Genomic DNA, 19,905 nt, shown 5'->3' on the forward strand with positions numbered 1-19,905 from the left:
TTTATATTTCTATATTTTATATATTATATGTTATATTTTCTATAATTTTTATTTTATATTTTATGTACCAAATTTAGTACCACTTAGTACTTTCCGTATCCAAAATTACGAACATGCAAAACTAAATCAATCCTATATTCCAACAGTAGACTTATTTCCAAATTTCAGGGTTCCAGTTCTATCCATTCACCCAAATCCAAGGGTAGTACTACATATTTAGTTCTTTTCGTACTCATAAGTAAAAATTTTCAAATCTTCATCAATTCTACAGTCCATCAGCAATCGTAATTCCAAATTTTAGGTTTCCAGCTCTATCTGTTCGCTCAATGGCAAATTGTACCAAGTTTAGTACTTTCCATATTTCAGGATTTCAGCTTTATTCGTTCACCCAAAACAAAATTGTACCAAATTTAGCACCATTTAGTACTTTCCGTACCCATAAGTACGAAATTGCTGGGTTCCAGCTCTATGCGTTAACCCAAATCCAAATTGTACCAAATTTAGTAATTTTCGTAAACATAAGTACTAAAACTACCCCATATATCAATCGTACACGTCAACAGTTATCTTAATTCCAAATTTCATGTTTCCAGCTCTATCGGTTCACCCAAATCCAAGTTGTACAAAATTTAGTACCATTTAGAACTTGTCGTACACATAAGTACGAATTTCGAAAACTAACCCCCTCAATCCCATACTCCGTCAGTAATCTTAATTTCAAATTTCAGGTTTCTAGCTCTATCCGTTCACCCAAATCTAAGTTGTACTAAATTTAGTACCATTTAGTATTTTTCGTACACATAAAGGTGTGTTTACACTATCTATCAATGTCATATGAGCTGTCACTTCTTTTATCCATTCGACATCCTTTATGTTTGTCAAAGTCCATACCACTTTTAGTTTTTGCGTTCACACTAGCATACAATTTCATATGACCACAAAATATAAATCACGGAAATAACACAATTTATATTGTTAAAAACTTTAATGCACTCACATTGTCGTTTTCTTTACCTATTTCCTTCTTTTTTTGGTAAAATTGTTTTCTTCTAACAATTAATTTCTCAACTGCATTCGAAAATACATGGCCGAGTAGAGCGCTCCCTAAATGAAAAATGTATATATGAGTTGCCACATCATTTTGATAGATGAAAATTTTCATAGTGGTCACACTATGCGTACAACATTTACAGGTAGCAAATTTGACATCTCATATCACATTCATAGATAGTGTAAACACCCCTTAAGTATGAATTTCTAAAACTACCGCCATATCTCAAACCCACACTCCATCAGTAACATTTGTGTAGAATATTTGGATGCTGAAAAATCTCATCTTGTGGTACTTTCACTACGGTTCAAGAAATAAAGGTCGAAAAGGACATGAAAGGCATTGAGTTAGAAGAATGAAATGTTCTACAAAAAGATTCGCCAATCGATTTCACTGAAGACATGTCACCTCAAAACGAAGCTACAACAACGCCAAACAGAGATATGGAGCTATTTTCCCAATTATTATAGGAAAAAAATCAAAAATTTCATCGCGCGATATCTCAGAAACTTCACCTATGGCGAAAATTTTCTTTTGGGTTCTTAGTATACTCATCAAGGGCATTCATCTCCAAAAGAAATGTTCCACCCCCCAAAAATGCTGTTTCACAGTGTAATAACCAATCCAATGTTCAACGACTCAAACTACAAAACATTTATGAGTAAAATATACCGAAAATGCCGAAAGTTCCTGGGTATTTATTCTCTATTGAGACGATTCTTTAGTTTGTAGGTAAGATATTGTTATGGGGCCATCCTAATCTGACTTACCAACCAGCATGGAATTTCGGCAATTTTAATTGTCATTTATAAGCCAAGAATAACAATTAAGATTAATCATTGCATATTACATTTATTTTGTATATTTGTTTTCAGATTAAAACACATTTAATGAGAATTATTTAGAATTGTTGTTTCGATCCATGAAAGGTATGAAGACACTTGGGTGTATACCGATGGATATTTGGTACTTGCACATGGAGTGTAGCCCCATGATACTACACCAACCAGTTCACTACCTTCTGTTGTGTTGATAATTAGGGGACCACCCGAATCTCCATTACAGGCACCATCTGTTGCATCTTGGGTATAACTACAAATATTAACAGGATCCAGTGGGGATGATGCTGGCAAAGCAGCCTTGCACTCGGAATAGCCAATGATGTTGACGTCCAATGTTTGCAAAGTGTTGGGCAAATAGCCAGAGTTATCACGTCCCCAACCATAAAGTTTGCCTTTACCGGTTTGTGAGTACTTGCCTGATGGCAGATTAATTGCAGACACAGGTGCAGATCCATCACGGGACAAGGCGTTTAAGTCGAAGGCTTCCTCAATATAAACAAGACCAATGTCATTGGGACCGACATTGCCTTCGTATAGCTCATGAGCAAACAAATTGTGCTTTCCATTTACTTGGCGAATTTGAACATCGGATTCGTCACTGCGCAAATGTAAACCGGCAACTACTTCGAATTTGCTATAAATCAAACAATGAGCGGCGGTTAGAACCCAGTTTGGATGAATTATAGAGCCACCACAGAAATGAGATGAGGTCTTCAATGAAACTATAAAAGGAGCTTCGCCTTTGGCAGCAGCTTGGCCGTTAATAATACGTCCTTCAGGAAATCCTGGTCGAAGTATTGAGTCCAAGCTGGCACCATTGGTGCAGGCAATGGTTAATGCAACGAATACGATAGCTATCTTCATTCCGATTGAGTGGTAAGTTTTACTGTGTCTCTTCACTGCCAGACACTGCATTTATATACGCAAACTGCAGCCCATAAGGGCTTCATTGTTATAGCTATAGCTGGTAACCATTTTCCATTGATCATAAACTTTATCAGTAGTTTAACATTGATTGGTGTTATAATTTATACTGGGCTGCATATGCGGTTATGGGATTTTTGTAATAATGTTTACTTTAGAGTTTGTGATGGTATACAAAGATTTATACTTTATATATGACCCATAAAAACTAGTACTGATTTCTTTATTAAACTTTGTGAAAGTTTCGTTTTCTTTTTCATAAAATCCAGAAGTTAAATTCCAATTTATACTATAAATTTCGATATTTACTATTTATACTATTTCGAAAATAAACGTACCTATATACTTTAAAAGCGGGACTTGAAATGTAGTTTTGGTAGGTCATTGTCGTGCTTTGGAGTTGTTGAGGTTGCGAAGTAATTTAGCAACTTACACTAGAGCCAAGAATTTTTTGCAAATTTTGCGGGTACCCACTGTTTTGTTGTAGTAGTTACTTCTCTGTCTCACAGTGTACGTAAACACAAATCATTAGGTTTTATGCTGTATACCAACAACAACTCTATTTTGACCGAAAATTCTTCAAGATGTCAAAATGTTTCTTTAGGTGTTCATATAATTTATTCACAATAACAAAACATTTGACATATTGAAACCACGACGCTGGCATTTTACGCCACCTTATAATTCCACAATGGCTTCATACCAACCACCATGATGCATTTAACAAGGTGAACCAAAAACTACAACATCAAGACTATTTCGATTGAAAGTCCTTCAAGCTGTCAGTTTTTTTTAAGTTTTTATACGATCTTACTGTTTCACCTTATGTATTGCATCATACCAACCACCATACATACATATGTACATACATACAAAACAAATATATAAATTCTTTATATTATGCCTGTCCGTGTACTCGAAAATTTGTAATAATTATTACCAATGTTTCGAATTTTGAAATTTGTATAATGGAAATGTTACCAAAAAAGTGTTTCACCAACGCACAATGGTCCCAAATCCAAATTTTCTGGCCAAAAATAATTCAACGTCCATTTAGTATTAAAATTAATTATTATTTATAATAAATGTGTACAAACAGCAATTCTTACGTTTTATAGACCAAAATGACCAAAAACTGCCAACATTTGTTGAACAGGGTGGTCCCGTTGTGTGGGGTCTAAAGCAAAACATTGACCTATGTTAATAATTTTTGGTACGAAGGATTCATATCTTCCAAGAGGTCAAAATACCAAATTTCAGCCAAATCGGTCATAAAGTGTCGCTAAAATCCAAAAAATATCTAAAATCGGACGGTACTTTTATGTGGGGGCTATGACAAAAAATGGACCTATTTTCAAAAAAATTATACATACTTGTTTTCTACACTCTGAAACCCTTAAATATGAATTTTAAGGAAAATCGGTTGATAGATGCGGGTATTACGTTCTATTTCAATTGGATACTACGTACAATCACAACAGGTATTTTCAAAAAATTCTACCATCTTGAAATAGAAAAATCCACTTTATTTTACTGTGGCAAATTTGAGCAAGAATTTATTTCTCAATTTATTAGTTCAGTCCCCCAGCTATCTTCCGAAATCAATTTGGAGGTGGACAAACTTGGACATTTTTTTAAAAGTTTAAGAATATTTAAAAAGTATTTGTTAAAAATAATTTTTAATATATATAAAAACATTGATTTTACGCTAATTTTACAAATTTCATCGTTCTTTTTGTAAATATTATGAAAGTACTCATTAACAGCTTCCCGATTCATAATAACTTTGGTCTCACTTCTGTATATTTATGCAGCGACGCAATACAACAAAAATTGTATATTTTACAGCACAAAGTCTGTTTTATTTTTACATAAAAAAGTGTCAACTTTGGTACTGCGCCAATCAACGAATACTAACGTTATTTACAAAAACTAATTATTTTCAGATGACTTGATGTGTTTTTTTTTATTCTGTGCAAAAAAAAATTAAAATTTCGAAACTTCAAAAATAGGGTTTTGGCCAAAAATTTCCTGATTGAAACCTATGTGCAACGTTTAGTAAAAATTATCAAGTAAAAGGGCAAACCAATTGTAACAAAATTTCGTACATTGTTGTATGTGTGTACATGACCGTTATCGTTTGAAATTGGTAAATTGGATTTGAATTAAATTAAACATAATTCTAAGTTAATTTATTATATTTATAATACATATTAAATATTTTGAAGAATTACGTAGTTTTATTATCTGTTGCAAAACATATGGCTGTTATAAGTTAGAAATGACAACTGAACGAAAATTGTGTTTGTTGATAAAGGTTGCCTTTCGGGTATATAAGGAAAGCAAATTTAAATCAACTGTGAAGTCGAAATGAAAATAATAATTGCATTAGTTTTCATGGTCTTGGCCCACGCTAACGGTGCCAGTTTGCAAAGTACAACTCGGCCTGGATTTCCAGAAGGTCGCATTATCAATGGTAAGCCAGCTAATAAAGGCGAAGCTCCTTTTATTGTTTCCCTTAAATATATGGGTGAGCATTTCTGTGCCGGCTCCATTATTAGTCCACATTGGGTGTTGACAGCTGCACATTGCTTAGTTTACCATTATTTCCAAGCGATAGCCGGTTTATATGCTCGCGACGATGAATCTAATACGCAAATCCGTTATGTTTTTGGAGAACATTATTTGTTTCCCCACGAACTTTATGACGGAAACGTTGGTCCACATGATATTGGTCTTATCTATATTTCACAACCTTTTGACTTAAATGCCGTGACACGAAATCCGGCGTCTGCACCAGTTTCTATCATAAGTTTGCCATCCGGTAAATATGAACAAACCGGGAGAGGAAAACTTTATGGCTGGGGCAGAGATAATAGTGGAACATTGCCTAATATTTTGCAGACATTGGATGTAGATATCATTGGCTATTCTGAGTGCAAAGCTGCACTGCCCAGCTCATCGAAAATAGATCCTGCGAATATTTGTACTTATACCGAAGGTTTAACAGATGGCGCATGTAATGGTGATTCTGGCGGACCTCTGACTATAAACACATCCGAAGGCAGTGAATTGGTTGGTATCGTATCGTGGGGTTACACTCCTTGTGATTGGACATGGTACCCATCTGTCTATACCCAAGTGTCTTCATACCTCTCGTGGATTGATGCAATAATAAAAAATAATTTCAATTAATTTTTTTGAGTTGTGAATTTAATAAAGTGTACACGTAAAATAAACAAAATACTTACTTAACACCACAAATTATTCCCCACAAGCAATGCAAGATGTTTTTTTAAAGCGTTTTCAACAACAACAACAACAACAAAAGGGTAGTAACTCAAAATTTCTTATTTTTCAGTACAGACAAAAAACTGTTGATACATTACTAGTAACTGTGAGGACATTGTGGATGGTGTTGATCACTGTGTTTAATTTTTTAATAAAAAGTGGAAATTTAAAAAATTTTGAGTTACTTCCCTTTTGTTGAACTGGTGCGTCATGTTTACACCACTCAAGTCCGAGAGAGCCTATAACATAGTGCGGCGAGGTTTTACGTTTGACCAAGCAATACAGGAGGTTATATTAACAATACACACAAATCACTTCCAATCTTCTAAAAAATTAAATACAAAATCGAAATTTTACAAATCAAACAGTTTTGCACTGGAGTGGCAAATAGTTGCCAAATGCTGTTTTATTCGAGGTAATTATTTTCATCATCATTATTATATGGCATTATCAATATCAACATTAAATATCATTAACTTCATTATATTTGTCACATTTAACCCCCTGTTTTTGTAAAAAAAATGTCGTGTGAGAACAGAATTGTCAAATTTTGTAGATCGATTTACTCGCCTTAGCGCAAATGTGGAAAGCTAATTTTGAATGAGGAATTCTTAACTACGAAGAATTAGGTCGGTATATCATCTAGGGGCTGAGCTATGGATGCCCAATTTATTACGAAAATAGACGAACGAACAAAAAGAGTTACAAAAACAGGAGGTAAATGTTAAACTTGTTGTTCGTTTACATCCTCTGTAACATGATAACATATTTTATGATTCTTCATACACTTAAAGAAGAAGTTAAAAGTTCTCACCTACCATAAAACTTAATGCCAATGTATCTTATGTTTACTCATCAGCTCTCAATTGCTCAATATTCATGCAAATTAGTTATGATAGGAGGTCAATAATAATTCAATGTGTTATTGCTCATCGTTATAGGGAAATTCGATATAGAGAAGTTCGATTGTAGTATATAAATTAGTGTTTTTGAGTTTTTAAATTAAAACAGTGTATACTAAAAATTTTGTCTATGGCGAAACAGACTCTTGTCCATTTTACAAAATTCCAAATCAAACAACTTTTTTTTTGCTTTATTTCAAATCCAATAACCTTTTTAAAAATACCTAAAATATCGTTTCCTGTATAAGCTCATACATTATAGTTCGTGTCATGTCTTATTGCAGTTTGATAACACAACTTTTGAATATACTTAACGGATTTCATTTATTTAATCCAATTGGCACCATTTAAAGTAATTCGACACGTTCACTAAGGCATAGACTAATGAAGACGTAGACTTGTCTATGGCGTTCTCTTTGTGGTGAGTATTGTGAGTTTCGATAACGCCTATAAATATGCCAGTGTTTTTAACGATATACATACTTCAATTTGCTAAACCTTGCCATTCAGAACTAACGGTGTTTTTGGAGTATTTCTGATTTTAACTTTTTGTAATTTTATTATAACGTTGGAACCATGATCCAAATAGAAGGTCATCATAAAAGACTAGTTGATGTCTTCATTTTTTGTCAAAATACATTGATAAAAAAGTAGCAAAAAATAATTTGCTTGCAAATATATTTGTATTGTAGACTTTTTTGTTGTGTTACGCGGAAAAAATTAATATAAATATGGATAAAAAAATCAAGGAGAATAATTTTTTTCACAGCAATAAAAACTTTTGACAATAAATGGAGCTGCATAGTTGTATTTCGCCTACCATCGATCCAAGAAGCAGACATCGCACTTAAACATAGCGAATAAAATACGAACATTCACTACCGCAAAGTTGAATATCGGAAATATTGCACTCAAATTGCCAAATTGCACTGCTCGTTTCGATATCATATCAGAGATATGGCAAAGTATTGCCCACGCAACGGAAATTGTCGCAAAATCCATACTTGTGTACTAAATGGCTCACCACGGAACTTATTAAAGCCATGCAGAAGAGAAGAATGCGATGCGACATTAAGAGTTAAATTAAATACCACTATCTAAACCAAGATTCAATGTCACCCACAGTCAACGCATGGTACAGCCATCTGAATATTTTGGCATATAACCGCCAAACCATTGAAATGTTCGACGCAACACTGAGACACAAATTGTAGCCAAGACAATAATTAAGAACTGTCTAGAGCAACGCAGAGGCATTGAAACGCTCCTTTAGGCAGTTTTGGCCTTGAGAAGCTGCACATTTTTCGGAAAATATCGATAAATGACATTGTGCTACAAAAGTTGAGCAGAAAAATATTCAAGCGGTCTCATGCAATAATTCTATTATGTCGGGGTCCATGGACAACGAAAATACTTTGGGTCGTTTGGTCACTTCGCTTTATTGTTTTATAACGCTAAAAGTAGTGAAATGTAGTGTTGGGTCGAAAATCTCAATGGTTTGGCGATTATATGACAAAAGATATTAAAAAACGTGGCCCCGGCCTAATATACATACATATGTATGTATCTACATATTTAGAAAAATAAGCTTTGTATATTATTAAACGATATAATAGAAATTTTACAAACACAAACTTTACTTACATCATCCCATTTAATGAATTTTTCTCCATCTTGTAAAGCCTGTGACACTTCGACCGGTCCTGTTGATACGTATGTGCCAGTGTTCAACATTTTCCTGCACGTTTTCCACTTTCACGTTTACCTTATGTATCACCGTAGCCAATCGGACAAATTGCTCAAAACTACACAAAAACAACAATTTTTACAGTTAGCTTAAAACGGACTCTCGTTATACTCTGTTGATTTTGTTCGGTGTTCTGTTTTCATACAGCACCATTACGAAACATCCGCCGCCACCATCTATATTGAAATACGTTTGAGGTTGCGAAACAATTGCGCAAATGTCTTGTACTGTCCAATTGTTGGCTGGATGCACAAATCGATCACTTGTGGCAGGCACGCAGCTACGGTAATATCTGTGTCCGGTGCTGTATAAATTACATTCTATGTCCGACTACTGTGTGTTGTTACTCTCGGATAATGGAATCTGAAAAAGGAAGAATAACAACAAAACGAGTTAATTAACATTTCAACAGACGACGAAAAAGGAGAACACAACAAGATTAGATTTTGGGTCGAACAGAGTGGCATATTAACTCCAAAAAAAATCTGCTAGAATATTCTTTTTATGAGAATTTTTCCTTACACAATTTTAATAAATATATTTAAAAGTTTATTGAAAAAATATATAAAACGCAAATTAAGGTATATAATATTAAATTACTCATTCGGTAAGCAGTATGTGTTTGTCGAAGTTCTGCATGAAGGACCAAAAAGGTATTTACGTGCTTTTTCGAAAAAACTAGGATTCTTCGTACTTGTCGTTGCCGTGGGAGGTATTCACATCATTCGCAAATGTAGTGAATAATATGAATAAAAATACAATGAAGTAAGAAAGTATCAGTCAGCTGTGCTGACGGAAATATACCCTCAGCCTATGACAAAAAAGAAGCAAACACAATAATTATGCCGTATATAAAATATATTAATTTTGTATCACGAGTTTTCTTCAAAATACGTGGAATCTGTAGGTATGGTAACGTAAGGCTATACAAAAAAGCATTGACATATACCAACAATTCTTAGTAAGCAAACTTCTGATTCAGAGAGAACTTGAAATATTAAATTACGTTAAACTAAGTCTAGAAGAAATTTTTAAAAATATTGAGAGTTATCTTGCGCTCTATCTATTTTAATATGTACAGAAAGATTTTTTGGAGCTTTTTGCTCATTATCTCAGGAAGTATGGACTAACTAAATTGTACCAACAACCTTCTGCAAAAATGTTTAAATTATTTTTCTTTTGTTTTGATGAAGAAGAAGCACGAACGATATGAACTGAGTGAACGATTATGAGTGTGAGTATACATACAAAGGTTGGTACTAAAAGGAACTAACTGAACAACCTAGTTCCTTTTGCGGAACGGAACGGAAAAGATTGAACCGCAAAAGGAACGAGATCGCCCAACTCTAACCGATATAGTCCATATTCCAACCTGGTACATGAATGGATGAAGTAATACGATGCGATGAAGTAATACGATCTGATTGGACCAATCAGAAACTCCCTGGAGATTTAATTTGCGGATTTTCCATTTTAGTTGGTGTCGTCCGGGTTTCTTAGAACTTTTAGGCCATTACCTCAGCAAGTATGGACTTGCGCCCGAAAACAATTGTACCATTGTAAAGGGGGCTGCAAGGACAATCTGCTGAAAAAATTTCAAAACGATCCGAGAGGAACCCTTAAACTTCACTTTTTTTCAGAATTTTGTGTGGAAGGTACCCGAATGAGTGGACCGATATACTCCATACTCGAACCGGTTCTATATCTGGAATGAATAAATAATATGATATGCAAAGTTTGGACCAAATCGATTGCTCCCTTCGAGAGTTATCGTTTACACCATTTTACAGAACATTTTGAACTTTTGTGGGGGAGGTACCCGAAGGGGTGCGCCGATATGGCCCATCTTTGAAATTAAACCAAGTCTGGGCAAAATATTAAAAAGTGCAAAATTTGTTTCGAACCGGTTGATACGTTCGAGAGTTATCGTGCGCACCAGCAAGACAGACGGACATGGCTAAACCGACTCCAAATTGTCTGAAACGAATTTCGTCCAAACATACTTGGGGTCTAAAATCATAATTTCGATGAGGCAAATTTTTGGTTATATCCTTAGCCTAAAGGCTGAGGATATAAATATGTTGATTCATTGCTATGACACCAAACGAGGTTGAAATGTAATGAGCTTTTTCTTATTTTTTATACTTTAAATTTATACTATTAAAATATTGACATTTAAATTAAAACTTGTTAACAAGCGTTTTATACCCTCCACCATGAAACACTCTGAGCTAATACGGAATTATTAGTTTTCTTTCTGTTGCTAAAGTAACTATACCCACAATTTTAGGTGGGGAAGTTGCTTGACCACTAGAAACCCTAAATGCCAAATTATAGCTAATTCGGTCAGAAAATGTGACTAAAACCGTCAGAATTGCTGAAATCGGGCGGTACCGCTATATGGGGACTGTACCAAACCTTGAGCACTAAGAACACTAAATGCCATATTGTAACTAATTCGGCCAGTACATGTAGCTAAAAACGTCAAAATACTGGAAATCGGGCGGTACCGTAATATGGGAGCTATAAGAAAACGTGGATCTATATCCATAAAACACATGTGTACAAAATTTCAGCCTTGTAGCTCGACTCGTTCGGAAGATAGCGTGATTACAACAGACGGACGGACAGACGGATGAACGGACGGACATCGTTAAATCGACTTAGTATTTTACGCTGATCAAGTATATACTTTATGATGATTATTTTATTATTTCAATGAGTTACAAACGGAATGGCAAACTTAATGTACCCTCCATATTATGGTGGAGGGTATAAAAACAAGTGAAAAAGTATCAGTCGGCTTTGCCGACAGAGATATACCCTTAGCCTGTGTGCATTGAAACATTCATCTAAGGACATCATCATCAGAATTTTGTGGCCCTTTTTGGACATTTAAACTTGCCGACAAAAAAGTGTTGCGAAGGCGATACTTAAAGGAATGGACCAACATAGTCCATAATTGAAGCGGATCTTATTTTGGGAGTCATATCTTTTCGACAGATATCGCGGCCACTAGTCATTTCAGTGGGTCATCGAATAACTTTTGGAACAGTATGCCAGTAAGCATTGACTTGTCCACGGAAAACATAATATCGCTGTAAACAGAACCACAAGGAACATCATCGGTACACATTTTCAAAGGATCTTCGAACAGACACTAAGCAGCACTTAGTCGCAAATGTTGAACTTTTGTGGTGTTAAACTACATTTGGACAAAATATTAGGATATCCAAAGTTTGGACCAAATTGGTTGCCCCGTTAAAGAGATATCGTGTATACCATTTTAGTGACATTTTTTAAAATATTGGGGGAACTACCGGAAGTTGTGGACTGGTATTGCAAGTGAAAAAGTATCAGTCGGCATTGCCGACCAAGGCCAAATTTTGGACCAAATTGGTTGATCAGTTCGAGAGTTATCGTGCTCTCCAGCCACTACATACGGTGCCAGAGGGATTTTTACACCTTTCGGGCTGTTTTCTCAAGAAGTATGGATTTGCTCAAGAAAACAACTTTAACCGATGTAATTGATACAGCGAATGCAAGTTGCTTCAACAAAAATCAAAGTGATTCGAGAGCAGGTCTTAAAGTGGATATATCCAAAATTTTATGTGGGAGGTACCCAAAGGAGTGGACAAATATAGTCCATATTCGAACCCGTTCTATATCTGGTCACTCCCTTCAAAATCGGTCACTCCCTTCAAAAGTTATCGTGCGCACGATGTTTCCGAATATTATTGAATATTTTTGAACTTTTTGGGGGAGGTACCTGAAGGAGTGAACCGATATAGCTTATCTTCGAACTTAAACTAAGATTGGACAACATGTTACGAGGGCGTAATTTTGGTCCGAAGCGGCAGATCCGTCCGAAAGTTATCTTGCGCTCCAACCATTACACACGGTGTCATAGGGGTTTTTTCACATTTCAGGCTATTTTCTCAAGAAGTATGGACCCAGAAAATGTTGAAGGAAGGGGTTCTTTGCGATGATGTGATTTCATGTCATCTATTGCATTGGTTCAAACGAAGTCGTGAAAGATCCGATCTTTTCATTAGCATTTGCACCCATGCAAAGTAAGTCGTGAACGATCCGATCTTTTCATTAGCATTTTAACCCATTCCATCGATCAAATAAAGATGATGTTTGTGTTTTTATGTACACACCTTTATATTTTATTTTATTTATCTAAATATGTTTAAAGCTATATATGGTTTATTATTTACAATAGGCTTCATGTTGTTGGATACTCGAAATCACGACCAAAGTTGTTAAAACTGTCGTCGTAATGTTGTCTTACATTTTCTGCATATCATAAAAGAACGACTTCTAAACAATTGGTGTTGTACATAGCTCGAAACGTCGTTCAGTCACTGATGTAAAAAGGAAGTCCCAATCATCGAGCTAAAAATAGAATCGAACAGCACACTTTGGTACTCTGTTGCTTTATAGCGACGGTGATAAATTGCAATTTGTTTGTATTGCGTTTAAATTAATAAAGAGTTTTGTTTGTCATGAAAATCATATTTAAATACAGCATTTTTAATTTTAAAAATTCGTACCAAAGCATTGGTGAAAATGACATGTCAAAGCATTGGTGAAAATGACATGTCCACGCATTGGTTAGAATGACATGCTTAGGATCCAAAAAAGAACGCCATCTTTTGGGGTTCATGCTCATATAAAATTCATAAGAGAAAATGACTAAAAGATGATGTGCCGGATCACTTGAACCCATGATTCAACTCATGATCTGCCATCAAACATTTTGCTGATTCGAGAGCAGGTCTTAGATGAACTTATCCGAAATGTTGTGTGGCAGGTACCCGTAGGAGTGAACAAATATAGTCCATATTCGAACCTGATCTATATCTGGTATATGTGTAAAGTATATACCAAATCAATCACTCCCTTAAAGAGTTATTGTGCGCACAATTCTTCCGAACATTTCTGAATTTAAACTAAGTTTGGACAAAATATGACGAAGGCCAAATTTTGGACCGAATCGGCAGATCCGTTCGAGAGTTATTTTGTCTCTAAACACTGCACACGGTGTCATAGGGTTTTTTTTCAACTTTTAGGCTACCTTCTCAGGAAGTATGGACTTGCCCGTGATGAAACTTGTACCGTCGTATGGGGGGCAGTGAATGCAAGTTGTTACAACAAAAATCAAAGTGATTCGAGAGAAGGTCCTAAACTGTTCTTTTCCGAAATTTTTTGTGTAAGGTACCCGAAGGCGTGGACCGATTGAGTCCATATTGAAACTTCATCTAAGTCTGGTAGAAATTTCACGATGTGCAAAGTATGGAACAAATCGGTTACTCCCTTCAAGAGTTATCATGCGTACAAATCTCCGAATATTTTCGAACTTTTGTAGGGGATGTACCGGAAGGAGTGGACCGATATTACCCATCTTCGAAATTAAACTCAGTTGGGACACAATATTACGAAACCCAAAATTTGGACCAGTACGGTTGATCCGTTCGAGAGTTATCGTGCGCCCCAGCCCCAGGCAGACAGATGGCTACTTTCGAGTATATTTTTTTGGGTTTTTTTACGTTTTCTTATAGTCTCTTATCTGTCGAATCATTTGGCTTATCTAATGTGTTGCTTTAATTTTTTAACATATACTATTTAATTTCATACATTACGGACGGTTCTAGTCAGCAAAATTAACCAATCAATCATTGAGTTTTTAGGAAAGAGCGGAGAAATATTTATTCGTGTAACTACCGAGTTAAGTTTTTAGTTGGAAATCAATGAACTATTTTACGACACTTTAGTTAATACTTATTCTTATTTTTAATTTTTGTTTAATACAATGAAACGTCTTGTTTTGAGAATATGAAAATAAAAATTTTAAAATTATTTAACTTGCTGAACGCATACCATTATAGTACTAATACTAGACGTGATTTTTGCATGACATGAACACATTCAAATGACACTTTAACTTATCTTGTCCCAAAGTGATAATCACGTTTACGGGTTATAGGAAACGTATTTAAAAAAATCGTTATATTTGAATAAGTGTTCATTTAAGGTCTGTTTCTTTACTTTTTAAAGTGGCAAAAGAGAAAAGTAAAGAAACAAAAAATGGTAGATCTGGCAACATGTCAAATACAAACAAAAAATTAAGCGTTATAAGGTTACTTTTTACTCGCTTTATGAAAAATATCAAAATATTAGCATGTTTTTTAATGGTTCACCACGATAGAACCACCCTCAGTATTTACACAAATCATTTGCCAGATGTAGTAAACTTTTACAAAAAAAAAAAAAAAAAAAAAATAGGTATAAAATAATGGTCGCGACTGTCCATTGCCAACAAATAATGTGTATTAGGGTCTTGGAATATGATGAAATATGGACTTTAGCTGAAACAGACGCATAACATATGCAGAAAAATTTAAATATTCCACCACATGACTTTTTTACATTTGCCATTGCAGGGCATATGCATTGTTACCGATAATTTTTTTCCTATTCCCGTTAATTGCAAATTTGCTCTCAAAACCGAAAACACATATAAACAGTACACAATGTTTTGTATTTCGGTGAACATTTGAAAGCTAAGGAAGTGAAATAAAATCAACAAAATTTCTAACATAAATTAACCCATTTAACCTCTTTCGGTTCCTTCTTCCATACATTCGTAGGATGACATCTCAGGTTATTCTGCTTAACATTACAAGTAACCCTGGAAACGTTTCCTTTTATACCACGTCGCAAAATTCAATATGCTATTGGCTGTAGATATATACAGGCACTCATATATATGTAGGTAAATATGTATGTATATATATCCACTCACACTCATATGCTACAGCAAACATCCGTTTTTTTTACAGCAGAAAATTGTTCATTATCATAAATTATAATCAATAAATCTATGACGTGTAAACGCGCAGCTGCTTGTATCAAGTGTGTATGTGTTTTTGTATTTCATACACATTGCCGCAGTTAAGACAAAAACAAAGAGAACAGCTGAAGCAGCAAACACTGAAATTAACAACAAAAGGGTTTTCAAAGTTATCTCAACAGCAGCGATCTGCATAGCGCTGTCCTTGTCAAGTCTTTTGTGTTCATCGACATGTTCTCGACATCATGGTAGTAATTCGAAAATGCTAAATTTAAAACATGTCTGTCTTGTGTTTCCTAATGTAAGCGTGACTATTTGGCTCCAGATTTTCATACATGACATGGCATCAAATTCAAAACAACTCCCAAACCCCATATTTCTCAACCATTTGCAAGAAAACATGTTCACGTACTAAATCGAATGTATTTATAGCATATTTGCAGGCGTTTAAATTGCTACCTCGTTATCTGTTATTTTTGTTCAGACAAACAAACTACTACAAATAAGTGCATCTACTAAGATAAGCAAAACATTGGTGCGTATGAGCCACATGGAAATTGGTTATGAACCCGCACAGATGTTCAGATTACTTGCTAAGAATTGTCCTTGGAATTGTTTTTTTAAACCTATGAACTATTGTTCCCACAAAAAAGAGGGAAGTAATTGGATACCTGGAAATAATTAGTTTCAACTGCAAAGATTGGTACCACATTAAAAATGCAAACATTTTAAAACGTTTATATTTGGGTTGACAAAAATTATTACACTCATACATACAGTGGTGGCCAGTTAATTAGCGACACTAAAATCTTTGTAATATTTGCTAGATTTAGATAGGTATAGGATATAGGTGAAGGCACTACCGACTTAATTCATCAATAACGTCATATGGGCGAAGAAAAATTGAACCTAAATTGCTTGCCCAGCTAATTAATAAAATCTAAAGAAGCAGAGAATTTTCATTGCTACAACATTTTCTTTAGTCCTATTTCGATTGGTCTTGCGGTTTCCAAGCAAAATCGTAAAAACCTACAAAAAACTAAAAATGTGATCTTTGACCGCGATTTATTTTTTCGTTTCTTGATTTTTCTCATCTATGAACATTATAGTTTCAGAATTCCCAGGTGTGAGCACCTTCCATTTAAAGTTGTTTCAGGCGCAAAGTGGATAGTGTTTTTTCAAGTGAGTTATTGGTACAGTAAGTCCATTAATGGATCATGCCATACACCCCTCCCTCACATTAGAGAATTCCTCACATTAGAGAATTCGGATCATGTTTGACTTAATTCCATGTAATTCGTATACATTATATAAAAATAAAATTGAAATATTTTATTAAAACAATAAACAAAAAATATATATAAACAAAACCTCGTCCATCATACCATTTATATCATCGACAAAACTCACCGTCATTATCTACACTTTGACTGATAAGCTTTTAAGTACCTACTATTACTACTGTTCATTGAGAAAACTACCAGCTGGTTGAACGTTAATGTGTTTAAATCAAGAGCTTCCATTCCACTGATAAATCTATAATGGGCATATTGTAGCGCCAAGAACCTAAGTAGTTACACATCTTGTGTTGGTGATATAACTGATAGTGTTTGTGTGGTTAAGTCGGTTAATTTTAAGTATAATAGGAAGTGCGATTACCTTTATCGCTCTATCTGGCTGGGTATTTCAGTGTACAACGTGTCATTGGGGCGTCTGACGATAACAATGAGCAATGACTACCATTAAAGTAGATATAATTGTATGTAGTACATTTCCTATGTGCTATTATGATCCCCGCAAAAACATTTGCCATATGGGTTTACATCTAATATGGCTTAAGGGATTACTTTGATATGAAAACAATTTGCATAACTTATTTTTTTTTCTACAGTTAATAAATTCCAAATGTTTATCGCCGTTTAACAAATACGATAATACACTATTGTGTTGAAGGCAAGAAGAGTGATGACAAAGTGGTGATAACTACATAAAATAAAATAATTATTTTATTTATTTATTTACTATTATGTATAATACGCTAAGGCTAATTAATCTAATCTAAAATAATTAAAACTTCCATAAAATCATTAGTTTTATATCATTGATGTAACTCATCGAAATAAATATTAGAGAACAAATAAACTACATACATATTAATCAGCATGCAATTTACGATCACTCTACTTGCCGAAGGCATTGAAGTAGAGGTGGGCGCGTGTCGTGCCGTGAGTAGTGCGTGTTCGTGCCTTCTCGAAAAACGCCGTGTTTGTGCGTGTCGTGCCGAAATGCATTTTTGGCCGTGCGTGATCGTGTTTTTTTTTTGTTCGACACGGTTTTGCACGACACGACTAAACACGATCTGCACTAAACACGAACATCGAACAAGAATATAAAACCGACCAAAATATTCCTAAAATTATTTGCATTTTTGGCCGTGCGTGATCGTGTTTTTTTTTTGTTCGACACGGTTTTGCACGACACGACTAAACACGATCTGCACTAAACACGAACATCGAACAAGAATATAAAACCGACCAAAATATTCCTAAAATTATTTGCTTCGTTTTTGTAGTCTGGTACATATTGCCGTGTTGTTAGGGATAGAGTAAATACCGGGTAAATACCCATTTGTGGGTATTTATTTGGGTATTTATTATATTGTATCGCGAATACAACTTCTTACACTCTATTCCTGGGTAAAGGTTGTCAAATCGTTTCAAAATGGAGAGTTTTATAATACTTTAAACAAGTGGGTAAATACCCGAGTATTTACCCAAATGTTGGGTAAAAACTCTTTAACTGTCGAACCACTTGACGTAGACTAACAAAGATTGGCTCAAAACTTTCTTATATCAATAGTATTAAAGGTACTGAAAATTGAGTCCCTGGGCCCATGTTTTGATTTAGCCCCAATATAGCCGTACCTCCCGATTTAAGGTATTTTTCACCTATTAGCCACAATTTACAGTCAAATTGGCTGTAATTTGGCACAGCGAGTCCTTGACGTAGGATAACAAAATTTGGCTCAAATCTTTCTTATATCAATAGTATTAAAGGTATTGAAAATTGAGTCCCTGGGTCCATGTTTTGATATAGCCCCCATATAGCCGTACCTCCCGGTTTAAGGAATTTTTTAGCTATTAGCCACATTTTACAATCATACTTACTGTAATTTGGTACATTGAGTTCACAACCTATACCCAAGAATTGGGTGTAAGATGTTGTATTGACGATTCAATATCGTAAATACCCAAATAAATACCCACAAATGGGTATTTACCCGGTATTTACCCATCTCTAGTTAGGGAGAGGCCAAAGTATGAGTGAAAAAGATGATGTTTGTTTGTCATCTGTTATATGCCTTATTCGAGAAAAACTCAAGTTAATGATTAAGGCCATACAGGATACAAATTGTGCAATAATCCATAAGAGCTCAGTTCTACTTAACTAAACTCATAGAATTATCAGTAGTTTATTTTAGTCAGATATCTGTGATAGTCTAGAAGTTATGGCCAATTTTTATAATTGCAAAAAGTTGCTGAATTGTTCCATGGAATCTTTTTTTCATATTTTTGGCAGTTTGTGTCACATGGAACACGTTTTGTCATATTTCAACCAAAACACTTTTTATCAATCGTGTTCCTCCTCCCTTATATGAAGTGCTACTGTGGAGTTTAAAAATCAGGACTTTAAATGAAACATTTATTTTTTTTCATATAAATACAATAAGGAACATTATTATAGGCTTCATTAACATTTATTTAAGGGTTTGCCTCCACTTATCACTATTTTTTGTGGTAAAATTTTCGATCGGACGAAACGGATTGATATTTTGCATTTCTAAGGTAACATAAAACATTTAAACGCGTTTTCCTTATAATACCATTGTTGTAGTCGATCTCCACACTAGCTTCAAGTCGAATGGACGTTTTTGCGTATATTTTTGTGGACTTACATCAAAATTTTGTGTTTAAACTAGGGATTTTTTGTTTAAACGATTGATAAATTTTCGTTTTCATATAACAATAAAATATTCAAAATATTTGGATTTAGAAACTATTATTCATCAGTTTTTATACCAAGTCCTTTAAAACAATTTGTTGTTATTCATAACTTGGGCAATTTTTTGTTCCAAACGCCATCATTTTTGGTGCGGAACAATTCATTTTTGTCTCTTTTTGTTCCATACGCCAAAGGACCTAGATATGGAACTAAAAAGTTCAAAGTTGTTTTGTTCCATACGCCAGGCTTTATGGATATGGAACAAAACGACAAGATTTTTTGGGTCA

At 34.6% G+C, this 19,905-nt stretch overlaps 3 protein-coding genes across 13 annotated transcripts in view; 1 reads left to right on the plus strand and 2 right to left on the minus strand.

The window, feature by feature from the left end:
* The window catches only part of Plc21C (Phospholipase C at 21C), a 78,027-nt gene that overhangs the window by 41,863 nt on the left and 16,259 nt on the right, over positions 1 to 19,905 (minus strand). For all 11 annotated transcript variants that reach the window (XM_073964980.1, XM_073964972.1, XM_073964975.1 and 8 more), the window contains exon 2: positions 8,655 to 9,120. In XM_073964980.1, coding sequence (XP_073821081.1) covers positions 8,655 to 8,744 — 90 coding nt within the window. In that variant the 5' untranslated portion in view covers positions 8,745 to 9,120. The remainder of the gene's footprint in view (positions 1 to 8,654; positions 9,121 to 19,905) is intronic.
* On the minus strand, positions 1,884 to 2,793 carry LOC141393470 (lectizyme-like). The gene has a single exon (XM_073966453.1). It carries the CDS (start codon positions 2,755 to 2,757, stop codon positions 1,939 to 1,941), a length of 819 nt encoding a protein of 272 aa, XP_073822554.1. The 5' UTR covers positions 2,758 to 2,793; the 3' UTR covers positions 1,884 to 1,938.
* Positions 5,188 to 6,012, plus strand: LOC141395232 (lectizyme-like). The gene has a single exon (XM_073970784.1). It carries the CDS (start codon positions 5,188 to 5,190, stop codon positions 6,010 to 6,012), a length of 825 nt encoding a protein of 274 aa, XP_073826885.1.

The sequence above is a fragment of the Musca autumnalis genome, unplaced genomic scaffold (genome assembly GCF_047663935.1).
Source record: "Musca autumnalis isolate F117 unplaced genomic scaffold, ASM4766393v1 scaffold_2, whole genome shotgun sequence".
Lineage (NCBI taxonomy): Eukaryota > Metazoa > Arthropoda > Insecta > Diptera > Muscidae > Musca > Musca autumnalis.